General features: G+C 42.5%; 1 protein-coding gene across 1 annotated transcript in view; it reads left to right on the top strand.

Moving 5' to 3' along the window:
* The window catches only part of PIK3R4 (phosphoinositide-3-kinase regulatory subunit 4), a 109,736-nt gene extending 82,659 nt beyond the window's left edge, over positions 1-27,077 (top strand). The window contains exons 15-19 of the mRNA XM_030206352.1: positions 234-365; positions 8,513-8,613; positions 9,510-9,598; positions 9,910-10,021; positions 26,302-27,077. Of these exons, the coding sequence (XP_030062212.1) occupies positions 234-365; positions 8,513-8,613; positions 9,510-9,598; positions 9,910-10,021; positions 26,302-26,472 (605 nt within the window). The 3' untranslated portion in view covers positions 26,473-27,077. The remainder of the gene's footprint in view (positions 1-233; positions 366-8,512; positions 8,614-9,509; positions 9,599-9,909; positions 10,022-26,301) is intronic.
* The last annotated feature ends 544 nt before the right edge of the window (positions 27,078-27,621 follow it).

Here is a 27,621-nt window from a genome sequence, read left to right as displayed (position 1 = left end):
CTTTTCTTTCCTTTTTTTGTTCTGAACTGGGAGGTTGAACAAACTGACAGTCTCTGACACCCTCAATGATAACATTTTCTTGAATTCTATTACTAAAATGTTATTATACAACTATTTCATATAGCTTTTTTCAAATTATTATCTGAGTGTTTATGTTGTTGTGTTATAATTTAAGAATAAGTAAATTGGGTCTTTTCACTTCTGTTTGTCTGATTTCTCCTCTCTCCCCAAAGGTACCAGTAATGGCACCATGGCTTGTTGGGACATGAGGTTCCAGTTACCTATATCCAGCCACTCGCATCCTGCCAGAGCACGAATCAGACGCCTTCTGATGCATCCTCTCTATCAATCCTGGGTAATTGCAGGTAAAGCACTTTAGATGTAAGACTAGTTTTAATGGTGCTGGGAATGTTATACTGATAGCTGCAAGCTAGCAATTGAAATGCATTTGAACCTGAAGCCCTTTTTGTTGCTAATATGTCTATTTTCTGTGGGAGTTTTTTTTAAACTATTGTTTAAATAATTCTATACAAAGCAAAAATATAAAAATATTAAAAGTATGCTAAAGAAAATCCATGTATTTTCTGGTCTAGAACACCTTTTTAAGTCAGGGGTACAAGGGTAGCAGATTGTTCTGATCACTAGGGAACACAACAACGTGTCCCCCTTAGTCTCCTTTTTTTGTAGATTGTAGAAACATCAATTGGAGCTTCCTTTATCGCCCTTAATCACGTCTCCAGATTTTTCCTGGGGGGCAGATAAGGAGGATACCTCCTACTTGTAAGATCTATTCTTTTAGATATAAACTGTTATTCCAAGGGACAGGTGAGGGAGACTACTGGAAAGTTCACCACCCACAGCTGCGGGGTTTTTTTTTTTTTTTTTAATTATTTTTTAAATTACCTTTTGAAAAATACATTCCAATAAAGAAATCGTATTCAGAAATTAAAAAAAAAAAAAAGTCCACATCAAGAAGGGTAAGGAAAAATAACAATGGAAATCAATCACTAGAAATCAGGATACACAAAATCCACAATCAATCTGCCTGGTATACATAGTCCCATTTTACTGTCTACTTGATTGCAATTTGATCCATATTTGAATAATCAAGAAAGTGCTTCTGATTCAATCTGAGAGCATAGTGAATTGGTTTTCCTATAAGGAGTACCTCTTTGAGTAGCGGTCCAAGAGCTTTGGTTTCTTAAACAATGGAGGTATACTCCCCAACCCTGTTTTGGGGCATCTGTTAAAATTAGTTGATCTTGTGGTTTCTAGAACAACCTTCCTCTGAGGAGGTTGGTGTTGTCTGACCACTGATGAAATGCATGGTTTCTGTAATCGTTACAGTGATTGGACATGCTGGTTTGAGTGTGAGTGAAAATGCCATTGTAGGGGACATAGTTTTTCTTTAGTAAATGGCATAACATGTATTCTCAGAGGACAAGCAGGCCAGTTGTATTCTCACAGCTTGTATCATCTGACAGAGCTCGGTGCAGATGCTGACTAGCGAGATGAATGTAGAAATTTCTAGCAGCGTCCCACAATGGCTCTGATGCCTTCCTGTCTGACACGAGTGCAGGTCCCTTGGTCTTCTTTTTTCCACAGAGCAAAGGAGGATGCGTCATTGTATTCGTTTCTCAGTGCATTTTTTTCTCTATTTCAGCAAGTGCCTTCCCTTGTGGGTATTTTTGTCCCTTTTGCATTTATTTTATCATTCCTCTTTATTTTATTCTGTTACCTGTTCATTTTTTTTAAAGCTTTTTGGCTCTTCAACTTTCTTTTCTTTTTTTGCGAGTTGCTAGGCCCACTTAGGCCGGAATACGGGCCTCAATTTGAACGCTACATTTAAAAAAAAAAAAAAAATCATTTATTTATAATTTTTCATTTTACAAGGGTCACTTGCAAACAGTAATACAGAGATGACTGTACATTAATACAATATTAGAAGAAAACAATCTCAACTAGATAAATGGATTATATACAATCTTTCTCTTTCTTAGACCACAAAATAAATAGGGAGAGTGAAACAAGACAAGAAGATCAATTAAACAACAGTAAACAAAGAAAACGTGGTATTGACCTGATTATCCCCAGTTATTATTTATCTGAATCATTATTCCACATTGATCATCTGGTTGACTTCTTCAAACCCAAAACGGTGTATAGTCAATTAATTTCGTTGGAAACATACTTATTGTCCAATATTAGTGGAAATAATACACCTGATTTCATTTTTTTTCTCTTTTAAAACCAGAAATTATTTAACAATACAAACACTTGGAATCTCTAATCCATTTCTCACTGATTAAGGTAATCCCAGTTTCACAGGCTTCACTCCTTTTAAATTAATATACAAAGAGGAATCATTTCAGAGGAAAAAACTTTAGGAGTCATACCCGGAACTCTGGGAAAACAACAATCTCGATATTAATCATCTGTTATAGTATTCATTTTGTTCAAAATTTTCTGGTCTATTATCATTTTCAGAATCTTAACTGTTTCCTACTCCTATAGAACTTCATTTGCTGTATCAATTTTTCATTCTCAAAGGATTCGATTAGATTATCCATGTGGCTCACAAATAAGATTATATCTGAAGCAAAATTATTTACCACCACTGTTAGGTCCTGGAGCGCCTTCCAGATGATATTCAATGTAACCTCCACGGGAGCCAAAAACTCCAAGCTGATAGCTCTTATGGATTTAGGAGTGGCACCGCCGACACGGGTTTAGCTGTAAACGACTTCCGTTTCAGCATACACTCCTAACTCACTCCTCCACTCCTTTGGACATGGTGGTTAATGATTTGGGAGCGATGAAGTTGTTTCCAGGTCCAAGAGCATCGACGCTCCTTCGCTGGTGCTAATCAAAGGACTCATCAACCCAGTCATCTGTGGGCAGCTCGTCGTGCAACGGTCCCACACTTGCTGCACAGGGGACAAAACGCTGGCCATCGGCAGCTGACCCCCCATTGTCCCCTTCCTCTTAGTTAAGGTAACTGCAAATGCAGAGAGGAAATTTCAAGTAAACAAAGACTAGAACTTCAGAGGACAGCTGGGCCGTTGAGTGTACGAACTTCAGGTCACCATCTTTCCACGCTCCCTTGTTTGGGACACTCTTTGTCTGGTTTCTCCTCAGAGGCCTGTCTGATATGGGTAACCCTTCAGCATAGCCCTCTGAGTCATTGAAACACAGAAGCCCCTCCACCACTACAAGGTGGTGTCCCTTCGGAGGGGGAACACTACATTTTTAACTGTTCACAATTGAGGCGTTTAATTTTGCCTCAATTTTTTTTCAGTGTCCAAGAAGACCCCCCCCCCCCCCCACCCCGGTGGCTTCAAAAGGTGTGCCCAATGTAATTGGGCGATTTCTGTGACAGACCTGCAGTCTTGGTGCATCGGGTGCCTTGGGCCTGAGAGTGAGCCTAACTCTTGTTCTTTCTGTTTGAAAACGAAGTTGCGGGCATAGCAGGCCCAGCAGGAAAGACTTTTTTGCTCCTCAAAGGTCAAGCCATCAACCTCGATGGCTGCTAAGACTTCGACTGCAACTGAAAGTGCACCGGCATCAAGGAGGTCTCCACCTCCTGAAAGTAGGCCCTGGGACTGGTCAGCATCAGACCCAACATCGAGGGTGCATACGGATTTGCCGTCCTCTTTGGCACTGAATGACCATAGTGCTGAGCATCAGGGGAAGCCCAAAAAGCATAAGCATCTGTCCTCTTCCATGCATGGTGCAGGAAGCTCTGGGTCGTCGGCATTGCCAGCACCTGAAAAACACCGGCACTGGGAGAAGCACTTCTCCTGTTTGATAGAGGGGCTGGTGCACAATTCTCTGAGCAACCAGGTTCCCACTTCCAGTTTGGCACCGACATCTTCTCAAGCTGCCTCTGTCCCGCCTCCCCCAACTTTTGTTAATGCCTTCGTTTGATGAGTTACCACTCATCAAACCATGTTCCTCCAGTTCTCCTGTGTGCTTATGGCTGAGCTCCTGCACTTTGCTTAATTTGGCATCCAAAGGCTGGAATCATTTCAGCATGGCCTCTGTCAGCGTTGCCACCTCTGCAGCCACCTCAGAGACCCAAGCAGAGCTTGGTGATGTTTGTGCAGGGCTGTATGGCACTGTCATCATGTCATCTGCCATACGCCCCCAATTCTTCTCTTTGCGCATTGCATTCAGTGCCATCATGGCGCCCCGATAACTCTGCAAGACTCATCAAATGCTTCAGTACTTCCTGAGCAACAAGACAGTGAGTTAATGGGCCAATGAGGGGGTCTAAGTCTAATTAAATGAAGAGGTGGCAGGAGATCTTGTTTTCAGCGCCCCTTCATTCCATTTCGTCACGTTGCTCCAGTGCATCTTTAGAAAGTGATTGGTATGTAACGCTGTGGTCTTTGATGACATTAACTATCTCTTTGACCTTTTCTCCAAAAAAGATTCTCGAGGGGAATCTGCCAGACATTTGTGGATATTCTCTCTTAATTCTGATGCTCTGTATTTTGCCATTGTGTATGTGCTAATTACAACCCCTGTAGTTTAAGGTTTCAAAGGCATCTTTAAAGCAGATCTTATAATTTCTGTCACACACTTCAATTCCTGTAGAATGGAAGCAAGGTCCATCTAGAGCTCAGCTGGCAGTGTTTGAAACTGTTGAGAGCTTTAGGGTCTTTTTCCTGGTTGTGCATTGGATTATGAACAAGAACTTCTTGACCTGTTGCCAGTTCAACAGTGAGCAAATGATGAAGGTCCTTTGGCTTATCATGGCCACTTCCTGGTTGCACCTGGTACTTGATTTCTAGGCACTTTGTACCTGGAGGTCCAGAAAAAGAGGTTTGCCATACCTTGGGTTGCATGTCAATCAAAAGTTTATAACTAGTGATGCAAACTACCACTCTAGAGATATACAGGTATTTTACAATACTAAGAATTTTGTTTCTGAGATCTGCTTCATTGTAAGCATTTGAAAAAAATTTGGGATAGGTTATATCTTCAGGAGGTGAATCCTTTTTTTTTTTTTTCTTTTTTTTTCTGGTTGTGGTGGAGATGGCTTTGATTGGATTCTGGGTGAGTTTGATCTGCTTGGGCTTCTATGAGTTGACGAGTGTTCTGGAGCCCATAGTATGTGTCTTTATGAGGGAGTGATATTCTTTTGAGATAGAATTCTGACTTTGGTGAGAGTTAAGGTAGAAGGAGGTGACATAGTTACTATACAGGCAGACACTATTTCCATTGGTTGCATACTGTACTGGGCTGTATCTGGATTGCATAGTGCAACATATGCTGCTTCATATGTTTTCATAGATCTATCAGCTGAGGAGGTGGAGTCTCAGTTGGTGGAAGAGATCATTCCTTCTTCTGACTGTGGGATCAAGTTTGGATGAATGAGCTAGCTGAGTTGACATCAAGCTACTTATTATTATTATTAGCATTTGTATCCCACATTTTCCCACCAATTCGCAGGCTCAATGTGGCTTTCATTTGCCATAATGGCGATTGCCATTTCCGGGTCACAGAATACAAAAGTCGCTGCATTAAGGTGCATGCATATGTGGTAGAGAGGAATACATTGTGGTAGTGCATATTAATTTCTATGTGATAAATAGGAATGTAACATACATTAGGTCATCGACTGTAGAGAAGTTATTTAGCATAAGGGTTAAAGTGAAAGAGGTCAGTCAGTCAAGTGATATGAATGATGGAGTGATCTACTAGCTCTTGAAGGACGTTTAGAGCTGGAATAGTTCTTAGATTTGTGAGATTGGGCGTTGGCGCTATTATTGTACCAGTGAGATCAGCTATTAGCAGCACATTGGCTGTCACACTGTGTGGCAGGGTTTAATCTGTAAAGCGTTCTGTTTCTCCATGGACAAATGGAATGAGTCAGGCACAGGCTGGTGATTTGCCATCTGATGGTGCCATGGATGGACTAGGTCTCCCAGAGTTTAGAAGAACCTAAAAATGGCCTTTCTAATTGTGTGCAGCTCACCCCCACCACCACAGTGCCTGCCCATTTCTTCTCTCTGTGCCACTCTGCCAGATGGTCAGATTTTCCTGCTCTAACCTTCTCCTTTTACTCTTGTTCTTCATTTTGTTCTTGCTACAGCCGTTGGCTCATTTTCTCATGTAATGGGGGTTCTCCTTGAACAACAGCAAGATAAATCAGCCACCCAAACCGTGCCGCCTTCCACTCTCTGGTGAACTTGCATATAGGTGGAGAACACACTGAGGAGGGATATGGATGGGGGCACTTTTCCAGGCGTTTCTGAGCTCTGTGGCACTAGTGTGTGGCTGTCTTATCCTGCTTTCCATAGAGACCCCCTAATATAGGTAAGTAACTTCACTTTGTACTTGGAGGTGTGGCTTCAGTGCCATGAGAATTGGCTGACTTTGGCACAGTGGAAAGGTTTGTGTCATTTATGGGTGTACTGAGAAAGAGTCTGAAGGAGCTTGTTGCGGCAGAAGCTTATAATATCTGCTTGTCATACTACTACCATGTCTTATCATTATCACGTTACCAAAAATTTTCTGTAACACTAAATGCCTATTTTTCTATTATATTTCCACTATCCATGATGTATTGTAAGCCACATTGAGCCTGCAAAGAGGTGGGGAAATGCAGGATACAAATGCAATAAATAAATAAAGCTGCAGTAGAGAGGGTTTTTTTTTCCCAATGGCTGTTCCCTCAGTTGGTGTTAGTTTTGCGGGGTGCTTTATCTTTGGGGGTTTTTTAACCAGAGAGGACATCTGAGAGAGGGAAAGTCCCGCTCTGTTTGGCCTATGGGGACTTTTACTTCACATTTTTCATGAACATTTACCTCATGATCTGAACCAAAGCATCACATGCATCCATGATGGGTGTTGGTAAGATTCTTTTTCATTGAGTATTTTTCATTTTTTTTTAAACCTGGTTTCATGTCTGGCATGACTGCCCACTGAGGATGTGTTCTGACATGAAAATTAAAAAAAAACCAACAACAACAAAAACTGCAGTTCTGAGAGCAAGCGCAGATTTGTTTTCTTTCTGGAGCTTTAATTTTTTTTCTGTTCTGATGAGTGTGTGCTCCCCCCCCCCCCCTGCAGAAGCATTTGTGGAGAGCTGAAAATAGTGTCTTTTAATATCTGGGCAGCTGATAGAGCCCCCAATCTGTGTCTTAACAAGAAGCACAAAGGCAGGAGAGCCCACATATGCTCAGAAAAGCCTTCTAAGGTTTTTCTTCTGAGCATTTGGAAAGCGAATCATCATTCGACATTGTCAGATGTCAGCAGTGTGTGGCTGACACATGCTGTGCATGGAAAACTCTTATCAATTTTTTTTTGTGGGAGGAGGGGTGGTAGAAATATTGCTATTTTAAATTGTGTCCCCTCAAGAGATGTAAAAAAGCTTTCAATGAAAAACGTTACGGTTTAAAAAAAAAAAATTTACACTTAAGGGGGCGGATTCATAATTCCTTGGAATGCCTATCCATGCCCCCCTTTTGTGTAGTGCACAAGAGGATTTGGGTGCAGATCCTTATAGAATTGTTAATAGCCAGATCTGTGTGTAAATTTAAATTAGAGCTAATTATCAACCAATTATTGACAGCTCATTATCAAATTTATTTGCATGTGGATCTCAGAATTGCATTACTTTAACATGGCTGACTTGAAAGTGGCTTATGTTAATGTGTATTCCTGCTGACATAGTATGGTTTTTCAAAGCTATGCACTGTCCCCTGGAATACACATTAATATATGCCACTTTCAAGTCAGCCATGTTGGAGTAATGCTTGATAATATAGACCATATTTTAGAGGTGTCTGTCTAAATCGACTTCATAGGTAATCCCATCTTATCCTTGTAAAATGGTTACTTTATTCATCATAGCAATTTGGGATGGAGGGTCTTACTGAGAAGAAAAGGGTAAGGCAAGGCATGACCTAAATAGTTTGAGGCTTATGGCTCTAATACAAAAGGAAAGATGTAGTTAAAATTTGGAAAAGGGTTAAAATGTGCACCGGTATACTACTGGAATTTTCTGCTATTGTGAGAGGCATATGAAAGTAAAAGAATTGAGTGACTGGATTATATAGCCAGAGGGAGAGACAAATTCTCTGTACATTTCACACAGAATTGACTAAAATTGTTCAAGCACTGCTACTTTAAGCTGACTGATCATTACATCAGCAGGAATTAGGTTTTTCAAAATATAGTGTAACCACTACTGGCTATATTTATGCAAGTATGGTCCTGCACTGATATCTGAAACATTATTGACAGAGACAAACCGAGGAGTTTTCTTGGCTCAGCTTTTTAGCTCAAAATTATTTATCCTTCCTCGGTATGTATTCTTCAGCCTGACCTACTGGGCTGAGTCGAGACAGCTGATTAGTAAACATTTTCTGGGGTTCATTCCCAGTCCTACTTATTGAACTGAGTTTCCAGAGAACGTTGTGTTTTAAGTGGAATCTGTATGAGAAAGGCACAAGAGCCATGTTGTAAGTTCATTGACATTCAATCTTTGAAACCCCTCCAGCTGTTCAAGGCAACAATGAAGTTTCAATGTGGGATATGGAAACCGGTGATAGGCGATTCACTTTGTGGGCCAGCAACGCACCTCCGCTTTCTGAAATGCAGGTTAGATGTACTTCATCTTTAAGCTGTTCAAAACATTTCCCTTTGCTGATCTTATGCAGTACTTATTCCTCCTGTTGACTTTTAAGTAAGGAATTCCCAAGGATATGTTGTATGATGACATTTTGATTTATTATTGTCAGGAGAAGGTTGTAAGACTTTCCTGAAAACATTGCAGGCAGTTTAATTTTCTTGTTAAGTAATTCCTATGAGAAATGCTACATTTAGAAATTATATTTTCAGTCTGAACACTAAAATAAGGCGATCTGTTGGCAAAAATGCAAAGATAAACATTACTAGCTTACATTTGTTTTTCTTTTTCTTTTTTTTTTTTCAAGCCAGGCTCCCTTCCTTTTCCACCTGGCTCTAGTTATGAGCTATGGAGCAATATGTGTGTTCTTTTCTGTCTCTGACATGTCCTTTGACAAATAGGTCAGGTACTTTCATCTTCTCCGAGTGAGCAAGCAAGCAAGCAAAAAATAGCACTTCAGGCTTTGCTTGTTAGCAGGCACCAAGGATTACTTGTATTAGGCATTCACACATTAGATTTTCCTTAGCACAACAGGTCTGGTGTTTCCTATCACAGCATGAAAGCAGCAGTGCAAAATACTCCACTGTACTGCTGGAATCTTTGTTGTAAAAGGTGTGGTTATATAAAGGTAGGGTTCATATATTTGATATACTTTCTGTGGTACAATTAAGTGGTTTACATATTTAAGCAACTTGGAGCAGGGAACTTTCCTGAAAGCCCAATGTGTTTAATAAAATCTCTGTTCCATTAATGCAGTATGAGGTATATATACATAAGGACCTTCAGTGCTATATTAAAAAAAATAAAACAATTACAAACTAGTACACAACATGGTAAAATATAGTAATACTGCTGCATTTCCCTCTAGCCTTCATCTCACAGTGTCCATGGAATATACTGCAGCCCTGCAGATGGGAATCCAATATTACTGACTGCAGGCTCAGACATGAAAATAAGGTAAGCATATTTCTTGGACAAAAACCTTAGAAGACTGATGACATAGCTGCTAAAGGAACTTTCTGCATTGTGTTATCCCAGTACTAATCTTCCTTAGTGGTTCAACCTTCAGGTTTTTAAAGAGAGAGATTTTATTTTTTCTAGTAAGTTCTGTTTCTTCTAAGGGTGAAACGAAGCTAAAATTTTATTTGGCACTAAATTGAGATTATTATACCTTTATCCAAACTGGATTTGTGACATGAAATCATTACTGGTAAAATATAGATTTCTTGAATCTTGATAATGTACTTGAATCTCTATCTTTTCCTTAGATTCTGGGATTTAGCTTACCCTGAGAGGTCCTATATCATTGCAGGAAGTGCTACCAACATGCCATCTGTATCTTACTATCGGAAGATAATTGAAGGCACAGAGGTTGTCCAGGTAACCTGTTTCCCTTTGGTTGTCTTAATATACAGTTATAAGCCTCATTTTACAAAGGGCATCTATTTCTGAAATGAAGCATCCAAGCCAGGATGTTCAGTTTCTATCCTATTTGACAAAAGGCCCATTGAAGGTGAAGTCTTTTGTAAAATACGCATAGGACTGCATGAAACAGACATGAATTTCCCTAAATGTGCAATGGGAGCAAACATTTTTTTTTTAAATACGCATTTACAAAAAAAAAAAAAAATCACTTAGCGACTTTGTATGTGCAAGTACTTAAGGGGCCCTTTTTACAAATGTGCGCAAGGGCCTATGCATGTCCAGCGCGTGCCCAATCAGCATTACAACCTGGTTACCGCGTTCCCTGGGCGGTAATTCTGAATTTGACTCACGCCAAAAACACGCAGTGGAAAATATTTTCTATTTCCTACTGTGTGGTGCTTAAATGGCAGTGGGCGCTCACTGCATGCCTACTGCCCGGCTAGTGTGTGAGACCTGGGTGGTGGTAAGGTCTCAGGCCGAAAATGAATGTGTGCTGGTTTTTATTTTGCTACACGTCTATTTTTCGGCCCCTTAAAAAAGGCCCATTTTCCAGGACACGGTAAAAACTGGCCCAGCGCTCACCCAAAAGATGCACTTGCACTGCCGCAGGCCTTTTTTTTGCTGTGACTTAGTAAAAGGGACCCCTTAATGTATCAGAGCTGTATTCCAGAATATTGTGTATATAAGAGCAGTCAATTAAGGAACCAAGCTTCTAAAAGCAAGCTTTCACATTTTCAAAGTCATTTAAAATACCAGAAGACTAAACATAATTACCTCCTTAATCATTCTTCTAAAGCCCTGGCCAAAATGAGCATTTGATTGTCATTTACGTGTGTGCCTCAGAGGAGGTACAAATGCAGATGGTAAAATGATTCCATGTAAGTTCTGGAGTACATATAAGAATTTTTGGACTTTCCTAACCATGCCTAAAACACCATCACCTTTGAATCTGTACATCATATGGCACCAACACATGTAAGTAGTGGCACTGTAAAACTGAAGCAAGTTTTACAGTGAGCATTAGCAGTAAACTTGGGAGACTGCGATCACATTGCATATGCCCTGGTTTAGGAGTGAGGTTCATTCCTGTCATGGTATGCGCAAAACTAACCCATTTAGAGTTTTTTTTTTGTTTGTTTTTATTAATCAAAATGTATCTATGTATGCCATACATGTGTGTAAATGCCACTTACAAGAGTTTTAAAATGACCTCCTATGTTGATGTTGAACCTCACAAAAAAAGTACTACAAAACCATTGCTTTGTAGTTAGCACATACAAATCAAGAGGTATTTATATTCATAAAACTTAATTAGAAACTGCTAAATGATTAACAGCAGCATTGACAGATTATTCTTTGAACTGTGGAATTTATATAACAGTCCTAGCTGGATCATCCCCAAATTGTACTATAGTAGTTTACCTTGGACAGAATTATAGAAGTGATCTAGTTGCAATACATTAAAGATGTGCATTATTGACTGTTATTACAGTTGAAATAACAAACTCCTTATTCCCCCTTGGAATTACTGCAGATGGTATGTTCAGTCCTATGGTCTATATGCAAGACTCAATGTCAATATAAAAACTGTAAGCTTGTTAAATAAGCATATGGTACAGATACCTCTAATACAGTTCTAGAAAACTGCAGCCATTTAGGGAATAATTTCATAAAGGATTTTCTCCAAGGACAAGCAGGTCTGTACGAATTCTAACTTGGGTGATGTCATCCGGTGGAGCCTGGTGCGGACATTGACTAGTGAGCAGATGTTAGTAGAAGGTTCTAGAAGTGTCTCACCATACATGTATGGGTGTGATTCGCTCAGTCTTCGTTTTTATATGGAGCAGGGAGGACACGTCTTTGTGTTCTTCTCACAGTGTGGTTTTTATCTGCTTTTACAGTGCCTTCCTGTGCGGGTATTTTTGTCCTTTGTGTTATAATTATTTCCTTAATTTTCAATTTACTTTGCTTCCTTTTTAGTTTTTAGTGTTTTTGGCGCTTTAAGTTTTCTTTCTTTTTCGTGAGTAGCTAGGCCCGCTTAGGCCGGAGCACCGACCTCCATTTGAACACTGCCCTTTTTTTTTTTTTACAGTTCACAATTGAGGAGTTTCATTTGATCGTGATTCTTTTTTCAATGTCTAAGATGACCCCTGAAGTGGCTTCATTTATTGCGTGTTTTCCATGACGGACCTGCACTATTGGTGCCTTGGGCCTATCCATGAGCCTTATTTTCTCTGTTTGAAAATGCATTTGAGGACACAGGGCGCAGCAGGAGAAACTGTTTGGCTCTTCGAAGGCCAGTCCATCGACATTGGCACCAGAACCATCGACCTCAGTAGCCACTCAGACTTCCAACTACCACTGGGAGAACACCGGCATCAAGGAGGTCTCCACCTCCCTCCACATCGGGCATTGAAACAGGCCCTGCAGCCAGTCAGCAGAGGCTCCTACCATGCCTGTGGAGTAGTCCTCGATGGCAGTACCTCGAAGGGTGTTAATGTTGACATTCACTCATGCAGTACCATTTTTGACATCGTGGGAAGGAAGCTTCCCTGGAGTCTGAGGGTAGGGCTGTACCTCTGTGCCCTTCAGAGCATGGTCATGGTTCCACTGAGCCAGGGCAGGCACAGACTTATTCTGTTCAATCTGAGTACGGTGAGGAGTCTGATTGGGACTGCTAATAGGAGGAGTCTTATGTGATCCCTTCTGATCCCTCTCCACCTCAAGAGAGACGTAAATCTCCACCTGAGGGTGTCTCATTAACAGTTTTTTGAAAGAGATGGTTTCGGCAATCCCATTTAAGTTAGAGACAGAGGAGGAGCCCAGTGCAGAAATGTCTGTTATGTACTTATGAGTCGCCTCCTAAGAAAGGGGTCACAGTAGCATTACACCCTATCCTAAAAAATTCACTGACAAAGAACTGGGAATCTCCCCTCTCAGTTCAGGTCACGCCTAAGAAGTTATCGTATCCAGAAGGCTGCTGGACTCGAGAGTGCCCAGCTGCCTCACCACCATCTGGTGGTCGAATCCACACTCAAACGAGCTTAGGAGTTCCAGGACTTATGCCTCGACTCCCTCGAATAGAGAGGCTCAGACACTAGACTTGTTTGAGAGGAAGGCTTATCAGGCCTCAATGCGTATTGCCCGCATCCAGTCCTACCAGCTCTACACAAGCATTTACTTGAAGTCTGTGCTGCGCAGTATGCTTAGTGTTGTGGATTCTCTCCCTCAGGAGCAGGCCATAGAGCTTCGCTAGTTGGCAAGCAAGCAGGGACACTTATGAAACGTTTGATGTTGCATCCAGACTCTCTGCTGGCAAATTGGGAAGACAAAACAGTTATGGATTCAAGCATGCATGGTGCAAACAGAAGATCACTATATAGAAAAAGAATGGAATCCGATTAAAAGGAGAAATTAAGTCTTATCTGATTTTCTTTTCATTAGTCCTTCCCACTAATCTACAACTTGTAGGATAGTTGTATCCATCAACCAGCAGGTGGAGATACAGAACTGAAAACTGAGCTGAGACATTTCTCTCTTGGCATCCAGTCCAGCTCCTCAGTATTTACATAGAAAAGCAGTAAGGAGAAACACAGAATAAACATAACAACCAGACTCTCTCTGTGGGGATGCAAACTCTCACATGGCTGCGTGTCTCTGACCTAGAACCAGCAGTTCAAGAGAGACTGGCAGACGTACCTTGCCGAGGAGACAATCTTTTTGGTGACAAGGTAGTGGATGTTGCTGACCTCATAAAGAAACATACTGATACCGTCCAGTCCCTGTCTCTGCAACCTCCTCTTCTAGGAGGTTTTTAAGTGAGTCTAGGCAACATGCCTACTACTTTCAAAGACAAAGGCTTCCGCCGCCTTCTCGCTCTGCCCAGCAGCCCCAGGCCCAATGTTCCTGTCCTCAGAAGTCCCAGCTGACTGACCAGTAAAAACAAGGAACAAGCTTTTGACTGGCTCTAGGAGAGAGCATAGCCACGGTCCAGGTATACCCCAGATGGCCTACCGGTAGAGGGGGGAGGCTGAATTTTTTCCATCATTGTAACCTCCGATCAGTGGGTTCTTCAAATAGCCTATCCTCGCGGGTTGGGATACTGCTCCTCCTGTCATGAATTATGGTGTCATTTGGCAGAACCCTTACTATTATATAAAATGTTGGGCATGCAGCTATCAAAGAATATAGTGGATAATATGACCCTGATCACATCTCTACAATACTGTCAAGAGCTTAATGATTGTTTGGATAAGTTGATCAGTACTCAATACATTTGCCTATATGGAATAGTTACGCTTAAAATTGATAACGATGCTGAATTGGAGGTTGTAGCAATGGCATGGGGTTTGGACATTGGCTCTGTCAAAATGAACAATTTCTGTCCTTTGCTGACTTGCAAAGGATGTATGATCTACTATATACACAATTTTTTCAGTGGCTGTACATAAATCCCAAATACCCCTGGCTGATTTGACATTGCTTGGATTTTAGATGCTACAATTTGAAAGCAGGGATCTTTACCAAATGCTGGAGCATGATTATTTAAATTATTCAAATGGAGTACTCGTCACCATAAACTACGGTGGAACAAGTATGGGAACAAGATCTGGGTCAACAGCTTTCATTTCCTCTGTGGAAGACCATTTGGCACTTGACACAGTATACTTCACAATCAGCCACGATCACCAAACTAGAGGCAAAAATAGACGTTTGGAAAACAGAGCCTGCCGGGCTACATAAGTACATAAGTAATGCCACACTGGGAAAAGACCAAGGGTCCATTGAGCCCAGCATCCTGTCCACGACAGTGGCCAAGCCAAGGGCACCTGACAAGCTTCCCAAACGTACAAACATTCTATACATGTTATTCCTGGAATTGTGGATTTTTCCCAAGTCCATTTAGTAGCAGTTTATGGACTTGTCCTTTAGGAAACCGTCTAACCCCTTTTTAAACTCTGCCAAGCTAACCGCCTTCACCACGTTCTCCGGCAACGAATTCCAGAGTTTAGTTACGTTTGGGTGAAGAAAAATTTTCTCCGATTTGTTTTAAATTTACTACACTGTAGTTTCATTGCATGCCCCCTAGTCCTAGTATTTTTGGAAAGCATGAACAGACGCTTCACATCCACCTGTTCCACTCCACTCATTATTTTATATACCTCTATCATGTCTCCCCTCAGCCGTCTCTTCTCCAAGCTGAAAAGCCCTAGCCTCCATAGTCTTTCTTCATAGGGAAGTCGTCCCATCCCCGCTATCATTTTAGTCGCCCTTCGCTGCACCTTTTCCAATTCTACTATATCTTTCTTGAGATGCGGCGACCAGAATTGAACACACTACTCAAGGTGCGGTCGCACCATGGAGCGATATAACGGCATTATAACATCCTCACACCTGTTTTCCATACCTTTCCTAATAATACCCAACATTCTATTCGCTTTCCGAGCCACAGCAGCACACTGAGCAGAAGGTTTCAGTGTATTATCGACGACGACACCCAGATCCCTTTCTTGGTCCGTAACTCCTAACGTGGAACCTTGCATGACGTAGCTATAATTCGGGTTCTTTTTTCCCCACATGCATCACCTTGCACTTGCTCACATTAAACGTCATCTGCTATTTAGCAGCCCAGTCTCGTAAGGTCCTTCTGTAATTTTTCACAATCCTGTCGCGAGTTAACGACTTTAAATAACTTTGTGTCATCAGCAAATTTAATTACCTCGCTAGTTTACTCCCATCTCTAAATCATTTATAAATATATTAAAAAGTAGTGGTCCTAGCACAGACCCCTGAGGAACCCCACTAACTACCCTTCTCCATTATGAATACTGCCCATTTAACCCTACTCTGTTTCCTATCCTTCAACCAGTTTTTAATCCACAATAGGACTTTTCCTCCTTTCCCATGACCCTCCAATTTCCTCTGTAGCCTTTCATGAAGTACCTTGTCAAACGCCTTTTGAAAATCCAGATATACAATATAAACTGGCTCCCCTTTGTCCACATGTTTGTTTACTCCTTCAAATAATTGAAGTAAATTGGTCAGGCTAATCTCCACCCAGTGGGTCTACTATAAACCATCCACAAAGTGGACCTTAGAGCCCTTTTGGAATGTTGGCTCTCTCAGTCCTTAAAGTTCTCACACGAAATAGGCCCACTGCGCATTGAGAGGGCTTATCGTTTGGGGCCGCCGAGGGAGACAGTCTCCCGTCCTTGCACAGTGATAGTGAAAATCCTCAGTTTTGCCCACAAACTAGAAATCCTGTGGGTGATAGGGAAGAAGCTGGAAACTACAGGCCGGTAAGCCTCACTTCGGTTATTGGAAAAGTAATGGAAGCGATGCTGAAGGAAAGGATAGTGAATTTCCTGGAAGCCAATAAGTTGCAAGATCCGAGACAACATGGTTTTACCAAAGGGAAATTGTGCCAAACGAATCTCATTGAATTCTTTGTTTGGGTGACAGGAGAATTGAATCAGGGACGAGCTATGGACGTAATCTACTTAGATTTCAGCAAAGCTTTTGACACGGTTCCCCACAGGAGGCTCTTAAATAAACTGGATGGGCTGAAGATAGGACCCGAAGTGGTGAACTGGATTAGGAACTGGTTGACGGACAGAAGCCAGAGGGTGGTGGTGAATGGAATTCGCTCGGAGGAGGGAAAGGTGAGTAGTGGTTTGCCTCAAGGATCGGTGCTGGGACAGATTCTGTTCAATATATTTGTGAGTGACATTGCCGAAGGGTTAGAAGGTAACGTTTGCCTATTTGCGGATGATACTAAGATCTGTAATAGAGTGGACACCCGGGAGGGATTGGAAAACGTGAAAAGGGATCTGAGGAAGCTAGAAGAATGGTTTAAGGTTTGGCAATTAAAATTCAACGCGAAGAAATGCAAAGTGATGCACTTAGGGAATAGAAATCCTTGGGAGACGTATGTGTTAGGCGGTGAGAGTCTGATAGGAACGAACGGGGAGAGGGATCTTGGGGTGATAGTATCTGAGGATCTGAAGGTGACGAAGCAGTGTGACAAGGCGGTGGCCATAGCTAGAAGGTTGTTAGGCTGTATAGAGAGAGGTGTGACAAGCAGAAGAAAGGGGGTGTTGATACCCCTGTATAAGTCGTTGGTGAGGCCCCACCTGGAGTATTGTGTTCAGTTTTGGAGGCCGTACCTTGCGAAGGATGTAAAAAAAAATTGAAGCGGTGCAAAGAAAAGCTACGAGAATGGTAAGGGATTTGCGTTACAAGACGTATGAGGAGAGACTTGATGACCTGAACATGTATACTCTGGAAGAAAGGAGAAACAAGGGTGATATGATACAGACGTTCAAATATTTGAAAAGTATTAATCCGCAAACGAACCTTTTCCGGAGATGCGAAGGAGGTAGAACGAGAGGACATGAAATGAGATTGAAGGGGGGCAGACTCAAGAAAAATGACAGGAAGTATTTTTTCACGGAGAGAGTAGTGGATGCTTGGAATGCCCTCCCGCGGGAGGTGGTGGAAATGAAAACGGTAACAGAATTCAAGCACGCATGGGATAAACATAAAGGAGTCCTGTTCAGAAGGAATAGATCCTAAGGAGCTTAGCCGAGATTGGGTGGCACAGCCGGTGGCAGGAGGCGGGGATAGTGCTGGGCAGACTTATATGGTCAGTGCCAGAGCCGGTGGTGGGAGGCGGGGCTGGTGGTTGGGAGGCGGGGATAGTGCTGGGCAGACTTACACGGTCTGTGCCCTGAAAAGGACAGGTACAAATCAAGGTAAGGTATACACAAAAAGTAGCACATATGAATTTATCTTGTTGGGCAGACTGGATGGACCATGCAGGTCTTTTTCTGCCGTCATCTACTATGTTACTATGTAGTTAGATCGGCAGGAGCTCTTCACTGTGACAATCATAAAATCCTGTGTTTCCAGGCTTTTCAGTGGTGGTCTCCGCAAAGCGAAAACCTTTCAACGTGATATGCTCCCTCTTGCATGTGGAAAAGGTACCTTTCTTACTACAGTACCGATTGATCAAAGTTGTGAGTCATGAAGGAGGGTAAACCCCATTTTTTTCTAGCAGTGGGAGAAGCCCTGCCATTTGCTCAGCAATTACCTGATACCTCGGAGGAACCGCAATGATTAAGCAGACACCTACCATGGAACTCTGGAGCTCCAGCGTGCCAAGTGGAACGTTTCTTCTATTCTCCTACAGTGGGGACATGGTACTTCTCTGCTTGATCAGTCATAGCTCCATGGGGGGACTATGATGTTAAGATCACTATTGCTCTCTTGATATCCCATGCAGGTTGCGAATAATTGCCAGTGAGTAATGGGGGAAGTATGGTCTAGAAGTTGGAACTGTTTGAACTGTATGGATTTTTTTCCCTCTTTCTTGGAAGCCAGAGACCACCACAGCATTTTCTGTCTTTTTTCTGGGTTTACTGAACTTTCATATTAGGTCTCAACCACTCATTTTGTATGGTACACATGGATGCTGTAGTGTTAGGGGTGGGTACGCCCACGTCAGGTAATTCTGTGGTTGGATGTGTTTTATTCCTTTCCATATTTGATAGTTGTTCTGCTGTATTGCCAGTTTATAACACTTTTTAGAATGTTCTATTAAGTTTCCTTTGGGTTTGAATATGTGGCTGAATGATTTGTGTGCATGTAGCGCTGGCTGGCTCCCCTTGCTGCAATGATATGACCACAAGTACATTGTGATTTAAGTACCTCGGGTTGATGGGTGAACAGTGTGGGGAGCCCTTACGGTAAACCGCTGGACCTTTGGTTTGGGTGTAATGCCCATATTATAATGATATTGTTGGCGGGTGATGCAAGAGCATGGTGTTCTTAGTTCTGAGACACCCAAGCTATTTTAGGTTGTGCTGAGAAGTTTTCATCATTTTATAAAGATAAGGAACAATTCTATGTACTGCCATGCTCTGGGTCCTTTCAGATTTCATTTGTTGTTGTTATGTTTCCTAGGATAAGTTTGGAATAGAGAATGACAGGGACAGGGACCCACGGTAAATCCACAGTAAAATCTTTTGTTTACTAAGGTTTACTGCAAGTTTGGGAGCAAAACTTTATCACCACGTGAGAGCGGTAAAAAGCCTTGCTCTCGTGGTAAAAAATAAAAACCACAATTACCTTGGGTCCGGCATCTCCTCCCTCCCTCCTTTGCGCTTCCTCCTTGTTGTGAACCAAGGAGATCCTTCATAGGCCTACTCTGGGGCTTTCCCTCCTCTGCTGACACCTTTACCAATAGTGAGATTGAAACCACTGGTCTGTAGTTAGAGACTACATTTAGGCTGGTTTGGGTATTTTTCTGTATGGGAGTCAAAATAATGGTGCCATTTTTAGGGGAGGAATAGACTCTGAGATAGCATTAAAGTTATGTTTGAGTTAAAAAAAACAACTTATGAGTAAATTAGGGGCTGATTTGAAAAGGTAGCTAGAGCAGTTATCAAGTAGGCATTGTGATTTAGCGTAGTTGTGAAGAGTGCATTTGATTTGATCAGTTGTAAGTTGTGAAGAATCATAGAGATTAAGAAAATGATCTATTGATGTTAGGGAGTTATATAGTTCTTGTCTGGTTTTAGTTATTTTCTGCTTAAAATACGATGCCAATTGATCAGTTGTTGGAGTGAGTTTGTTTGTCGTAGTTACAGGTTGAGTATTCAATAGCTTATTTACTAGTGTGTAAAGTTTTCGTGGATTAACTGTTTTTTGGTCTATACATTTTAATAGTAAGTGGTTTTTGCTTTGATAATTATGCTTTTGTATGATTTTAGGAGTTTTTTCTAATTAATGCTCGGATTTGGTTTTGATCCAAATTCTTGTCTTTTACATCAGGGGCGTATCTGAACTGCGGCGGTAGGGGGGGCCAGGGCCAGAGAGGGGGGGCACATTATAGCCCCCCCCCCCCCCCGCCGCCGCCGCCGCCATTGCCGATCCCCCTCCCCCCAGCCGCTGCCATTGCTAACCCTCCCCCTCCGTTGCTCGCCTACCTTCGCTGGCGGGGGACCCCAACCCCCGCCAGCCGAGGTCCGCGTCCTCCTGCCGCTGCCGGCTGCCTTTGGTCCTTTCATTCTTCCATTGAAGCTGGCGCCGACGAAAAAGTTTCTTTTGAATCTGACGTCGCTGCACGTTGCACGTTGTACGTGCAGGATGTCAGACTCAGAAACAATTTCTGAGTCTGACGTCCTGCACGTACAACGTGCAGCGACGTCAGACTCAAAAGAAACTTTCGTCGGCGCCAGCTTCAATGGAAGAATTAAAGGACCAAAGGCAGCCGGCAGCGGCAGGAGGACGCGGACCTCGGCTGGCGGGGGTTGGGGTCCCCCGCCAGCGAAGGTAGGCGAGCAACGGAGGGGGAGGGTTGGCAGCGGTAGGGGGGTCCAGGGCGAAATCTGCGGGGGCCCAGGCCCCTGAGGCCCCACGCAGATACGCCCCTGTTTTACATACATGTTTCATTTGTAGGAGGTCTTCGTTAAACCATGGGGATAACATCATTTTTGGTCTGGATTTATTTGTAATTGGTAGAAGTTCATCTAGAACAGTTTTACAAGTGTTGTTCCATTGTTGGATGAAATTAGTAGATAAATTAGAGGAAAGTAAGTTACCAAGTTGTTCATTTGACCAAAATTTTGAGGGGTCAGTTTTACCTCTGGTTTTGAAGATATGTGATATGCTTATGGACTTAGATGAATGGGTGGATTCTTTCCAGTTTATGTTGAAAGAATGGTTGCTATGATCTTACCAAGGTATCAGGGACCATTGTGGTTCAGATATGTGAAAGTTAATAGGGTCTGTAAATTTGGTTGTTAATAAATCTAGCTGATGTCCTTTGATGTGGGAGGATAATTTGCCAGACATTAAGGAAATCAAGGAATTGTTTAGTATATAGATTAGTAGCATTTTCAAGATGTAAGTTGATAATCTTCAATCATAATGATATTGTCATTATTGACACATATGTTGGATATAAATTCAGTAAGTTTGGCCTCAGTCAGGTTCCAGCTATAGGAAGGACAATATAGTAATAGGAGGCGGATAGATTTGGATAGGGAACTCATCTTTTATAGAGTAGGCAACAATTTCTAGGTTAGGGGATTGCAATTCATTAATAGCTTTTACCTGGAGGAATGATTTATAAATAATAGCTAAGCCATATTTGTGTAATATGGGGACTATATTCTGGCTTTTTGCTGAATTTCAATAAAGTTTTGGCGCTGGCATCCCATGTTCATGTCTCAGATACCTGGCCTGGGTTCTTCCCCCTGAAATGGGCTGAGGGTGCCTTTCGTTATCTAGGCATACAATTGTAGGTTCATACTTCCCAGCTGTACCGTTTCAATATTGATAGGTTGTTATAGTCTACGGCAGAGACCTTGGCTAGATGGCACAATCTTCCTCTTAGCCTGCATGGCAGGATTCAGCTGTTCCGCATGACTGAATTCCCAAATTGGTTATATACTCTACTGATGCTGCCCCTACATCTACTAAAAAGAACCTTTGGACGTTACAAATGATGTTGACCCATTTTGCTGGAACAGGACAAAACCAAAGACCTTTTTTAGGATGCTTTTAGGCTCATGGCACTGAGAGGGATGGGTCTCCCTAACATCAAATAATATAACCAGGCCTGTTTACTTCGCTACTTGATAAATTGGATAGAAGATCGTTCAGACTATATGCCCTTACACATCAAGCGCAATTTCTTTTACTCATTGCACCTCACCTATTTGGTCCTTACCCTGCCCTCTCACTTAACACCAGATGTACAGAGCAGTATTCTCCTTCAACCTCTGAGGATCTTGTGGAGGGCTTCTGCTGAAATTTCAGACTTGCTTCCCATCCAAGGTAATGCATTATTTAGCTCTGGCAGGGACAACCCTGCCTTTAGGTCATGGGGAGACTCTGGAATTCAATTTTTGTAGCAAGTGCTGGGGGAGGGTTGGCGCCTGAAACCATTGGCTCAGCTGGGTGGCGGGAGGCTGACAAGATTATTGGACATTTACGCTCACTGACAGCTTGCTCATTCTGTCGCCTCCCTGGCCTCAGAGGCACTTCAGATTTCGCTAGTACAAAAAGTTCAGGAGTTTTTACCTACAAACAGGGAGGATTGACCAACTGTTTCTGCTCTACACACCCAGTTAATGTGACTTTTTCTTCACCCTGATCTCTCTGCCCTCACTTCCAAGTGTTGCAGAGATCTCCACCACTCAGTGATCCCTCTCACAATTACCTCTCTAACCAAGCATATTCTGAGCAGCACAGTCCATGCGGCTTTATAGGGAATGTCTGTTTTGCGTTTTGCACAGGGCCTACCTAACACAAGCACAACTTTTCCACAAAGAAAAGGTAGATACTCCTTTATGCCCAAAATTCACTTTAGATGTTAATTCTTTCTGCCATGCTTTTTGAGCCTGTCTGAAGGTTTGGCTTTTCTGGAAAGCTGTACTCTTATTTGGGCCAACTTCTCCACACCCCCGATTCCTTTGTCCCTTCTTGGGATTCCTTCTAGATTATTTTGAGGTCTTTTCACTGCATGGCAGGGGTGGATGCCAACTTCTATGTAAAGAGGGGATTGTGGGCAAAAAAATTATCTTGGGAGTCTAACCAGCTTATTTTCGAAGGAGATCGCCGGCCATCTTCTGACACAAATCGGAAAAGGGCCAGCGATCTCAGGAACCCGACCAAATCGGTATAATTGAAAGCCATTTTTGGCCGGCGCCAACTGCTTTCCATCGCGGAGCTGGCCAAACTTCAAGGGGGATGTGTTGGTAGGGTAGCGAAGGCGGGACGGGGGCGTGCTCACGAGATGGCCGGCTTCGCCCGATAATGGAAAAAAGAAAGCCGGCCCTGACGAGCATTTCGCCGGCTTCACTTGGTCCCTTTTTTTTCTTGATCAAGCTTCAAAAAGGTGCCCCAACTGACCACCGGAGGGAATCACGGATGACCTCCCCTTACTCTCCCAGTGGTCACCAACCCCCTCCCACCCCAAAAAAAAAATATATATTTTTTTTTTTGCCAGCCTCTATGCCAGCCTCAAATGTCATACACACCTCCCTGACAGCAGTATGCAGGTCCCTGGAGCAGTATTTATTGGGTGCAGTGCACTTCAGGCAGGTGGACCCAGGCCCACCCCCCCCCCCCCCATCTGTTACACTTGTAGTGATAAATGTTAAGCCCTCCAAAACCCCCCCCAAACCCACTGTACCCACATGTGGGTGCCCCCTTCATCCCTAAGGGCTATGGTAGTGGTGTACAGTTGTGGGGCGTGGGTTTTGGGGAGGATTTGGGGGGCTCAGCGCCCAAGGTAAGGGAGCTATGCACCTGGGAGCTATTTTTGAAGTCCACTGCATTGCCCCCTAGGGTGCCCGGTTGGTGTCCTGGCATGTGAGGAGGACCAGTGCACTACAAATGCTGGCTCCTCCCACGACCAAATGCCTTGGATTTGGCCGGGTTTGAGATCGCCGGCATTAGTTTCCATTATCGGCGAAAACCGATGCCAGCCATCTCAAACCCCGCCATCTCTGACATTTTTATGGCCCCAACCGTATTATCGAAACGAAAGATGGCCGGCCATCTTTTTCGATAATACGGTTTGGGACTGCTCATTGCGGTGCCGGCCAAATAGATGGCCGGCCATCTATTTGGCCGGTGCTGTTCGATTATGCCCCTCCACACCGTGGGTGATACACCTTCTTATTGGGCATGGCAGAATAAATTGCACTTCTTGATGCTATTGGAAAAGCCTGCAGCCACAAAGTCTCCTAGGCAGAGGAGAGACTTCCTCTTGGTCTGGGATACATATATCTAGTCGCTGCCCCCGTAGGCTCATAGTGAGATATGTTGGGATCCCAGTGGGCACCTTTTTATTTTCTCTCTCTCTCTCTCTCTCTCTCTCTTTATACTTCATCCAGGGGCCATAAGAATCCAGGCCCCTGGTGTGTTATTTCTGCAAATTATTATTGGGGGGGGGGGGGGGGGGGTTCATTTGAAAAGTGTATTTCATTGTTGATAGTTCTATTTACTGTGCATTTATCAATAAAAAAAGATTTGAACATAAAATGCATAAACAAAGGCATACAGTTCTCAATTTTCAAAAATTGTTATAAAACAAAGATTTTTATTAGAAATAAATGTGATGACATCACGGGGGGGGGGGGGGGGGGGGGGGGGGGGTTCTGTTGGAAATGCCAGATGGTCGTATAATTGAAACTGTGCTGTATGACTGCTCTTAAACATCGGAGAAATTTCAGGAGATCTAGTAACAAAATTTAAAATGAATTTAAATTTAAAATTTGGTTTAGGATTCACCTGATGGCCCAGCATTGGTATTGTGTGGTACAGAAGGGCCAGATTTGATTCCTGGACTTGGCTTCTTTTCATCTAGCTAGTTGAGAACTTCGAGGCAGTTTTTCATAGAATCTGGGTGGGCAAGTGGAAGTGAGTGAATACAGCAGGCTTGTCCAACCTACAGTCTGTGGTCCACCAAATGCTTTTTTTTTTTTTTCTGGCCCTCGGAAGCTTGGCAGTTCTTGAAACCATGAGACCAACCCAAATTTCGTGCACCATGTGTTTTTTCCTGCACCAAGTATTTTTTCACGGAGAGGGTGGTGGATGCTTGGAATGCCCTCCCGCGGGAGGTGGTGGAGATGAAAATGGTAACGGATTTCAAACATGCATGGGATAAACATAAAGGAATCCTGTGCAGAAGGAAGGGATCCTCAGGAGCTTAGCCTAGAATGGGTGGCAGAGCTGGTGGTTGGGAGGCGGGGATAGTGCTGGGCAGACTTATACGGTCTGAGGCAGGGCTGGTGGCTGGGAGGCAGGGATAGTGCTTGGCAGACTTATACGGTCTGTGGCAGAGCTGGTGGTGGGATGCGGGACTGGTAGTTGGGAGGCGGGGATAGTGCTGGGCAGACTTATACAGTCTGTGCCTTGAAGAGGACAGTACAAATAAAAAAAAGTAGCACATATGAATTTATCTTCTTGGGCAGACTGGATGGACCGTGCAGGTCTTTTTCTGCCGTCATCTACTATGTTACTATGTGGCTCAAGATTGTAAAGTTGCAGTGGGAAAGCAGGAACCCTTCCGTTTCTTCTACAACTGAAGCCAGGTGAGGGGATAGACTGAGTGAAGTAGACACAGGGTGATGACATGGGGGTTTCATGAGATAGACTGGGTGAAGGCTGTGGGGTACACGAGAGCGAGAGAGACTGGGTGAAGCTGGAGGGGAGGGTACTTGGGAGAGAACGGGTGAATGCTAGGGGTGGGGTACCTGAGACAGAGTGGGTGAAGGCTGGGAAGGAGTGCTCGAGAGAGAGCGGGACTGAGTGAAGGTTTGGAAAGGGACAATGCACCATTGTATTTTGCCAATATATGGCAAAATAAAATAGTGCATGATTTGACCCTCTGAATGTTGCAAAATGTAAAATGTGGCCCCCGATAGAAAAAAGGTTGGATAAGCCTGGAATAGTCATTCCACTGATAGACTGGAAACATATTTATACTGTGCTCCCATGGGAGCCCTGTTCCATGTTTCTTAGCCATAGACCATTAATGGGGGGGGGGGGGGGGGGGGATAAAATTGGGAGGAAAATAGGGAACCATGGAGGCTGTGTATGTAGGCTCATGGTACCTTAGCTCATGATAGGCAGAGATTATTAGAGCTGGAAGTCCAACAGTGAACAGTGAAAAAACTGCCAGGCCATAAAAATAATTTTAAAAAGTACTTTTTAAATTAATACATTATGCAGTATAGACCAATGGTTTTCATCCCAGTCCTCAGGACACACATAAGTCAATCAGGTTTTCAGGATACCCACAATGACTATTTGAAACAGATTTGCATACAATAGAGAGAGTTCATGCAGGCTTAACTCGTACCTATTCATTGTGGATATCCTGAAAACCTGACTGGCTGTGTCCTGAGAATTGGGTTGAGAACCCCTGGTGTAGACCAGTAAAATGCACTTTTCTGTGAGGCTCTGCAGATGATGGCTGTGAGTGTCTGTGGAGGGCACACAGATTAGCTCTAGGAATTGAAAGCTTTTGGGACAGAATTATACTATACTGAGACTGCTGCTTTTAATATCCTTGCTCCAATAAATTCATTGCTCCCAGTACAAAGTTAAGAAGCTTTGCACTGGGAACTGTGGTGCCAATAGAAAACTTTTTTTTTTTTTTTTTTAAGATACAGAAAATGTAAATATAATTTGGTTTTTTTTTTTTACTTGTTCAGGAAATCCAGAGTAAACAGAAAGTTGGCCTTACAGATGATACGCCACGCAGGGGCCCAGAGTCTCTACCAGTTGGACACCATGATATCATTACAGACATTGCTACTTTTCAGACAACACAGGGTTTTATAGTGACTGCTTCAAGAGATGGGATTGTCAAAGTTTGGAAGTAAAATGTGCACTAAATATGAAGATGACCAGAACTAAATTGTTATACTGAACTTTCTTTCAAAGGCATTGAGGAGGTAGATGAATCAACCACCACTAGGCTGCTTAAATCATGAAAGGACCTGTTCTGAATCAGTGTATGAAAGCTGCTTTGATGTTGCACTTTTATTTAAACAGAAAATATTGTCCATTTAACACGCACTGGTATCTTAGTGCTGAAAACATTACTTTCTTGTTTCTGCAAGAAAATGAAATGTCTTATAAGAAATTACCTGTACATCACACACACAATATATAAAAGGTCATAGTACATAGAATGATGTGAGACAGTACTTTAGTTTATATATTTACCCAGTGTGTTTGGGAAAGCAGGGCAGAGGAGAGAGTAGATGAAAGGTGTATATATATCTATATCTAGATATAGATATTATTTTGCACTGATAATCAGAGTATATCATGCTAACTTGTACACCCACCATAAATTCATCTTCTATTTCTGTACCATCATATTAGGTATTTGCTTTTGTGTATAGCTGTAAGTAATAAGGATAGCATAAATTGTAAAAAATGATTTCATATTTAACTGAATAAAACTGTTTTTTGATATTTATTTGTAGGAGTGTGGTTAGAATTTATTATTTTGACAAGTGCATGCAGATGGAAAAAAGTTTCTCAAAAGCAGAGGTACACAACTGTAGTACTGTAGTGAATAACCATTGCTATTCTAATCTACATAATGCTGCTTTGTTATGCAGTGGACGAGGTAGATCTTGTAGTAAGAAAAGTCACATAAAATTAAGTTATTATGCTTTGAACAATTTCTCTCTAGTAACCATGAGCCGGTAAATGTACAGTGAAATCTAAATGCTTGTCAGTGTACTGAAAATATTTAAACATTCTAATGTATAAAGATTTGGATGATTGATTTTAATTACTTGCCTTTCTAAACCAGTGCTTAGGGTGAGTTGTATTCAGGTACAGTAGATAAGCCCCTGCAGATGGCTCACAGACTAATCCAGGATGATGTGACTTTTACAAGATCACAAGGAGCATCAGTGGGAGAAGTGAGATTTGAACCCTGTCTTTCCTGGTTCTCAGCCTGCTTCTGTAACCATTAGGTTCCTACTCCTTTAGACAATAATATTTTCTAGATT

Source organism: Microcaecilia unicolor, chromosome 1 (assembly GCF_901765095.1).
Source record: "Microcaecilia unicolor chromosome 1, aMicUni1.1, whole genome shotgun sequence".
Taxonomy (NCBI): Eukaryota; Metazoa; Chordata; class Amphibia; order Gymnophiona; family Siphonopidae; genus Microcaecilia; species Microcaecilia unicolor.
Note: the sequence above shows the minus strand (reverse complement) of the source record. Positions and strands in the feature narration are given on the sequence as shown.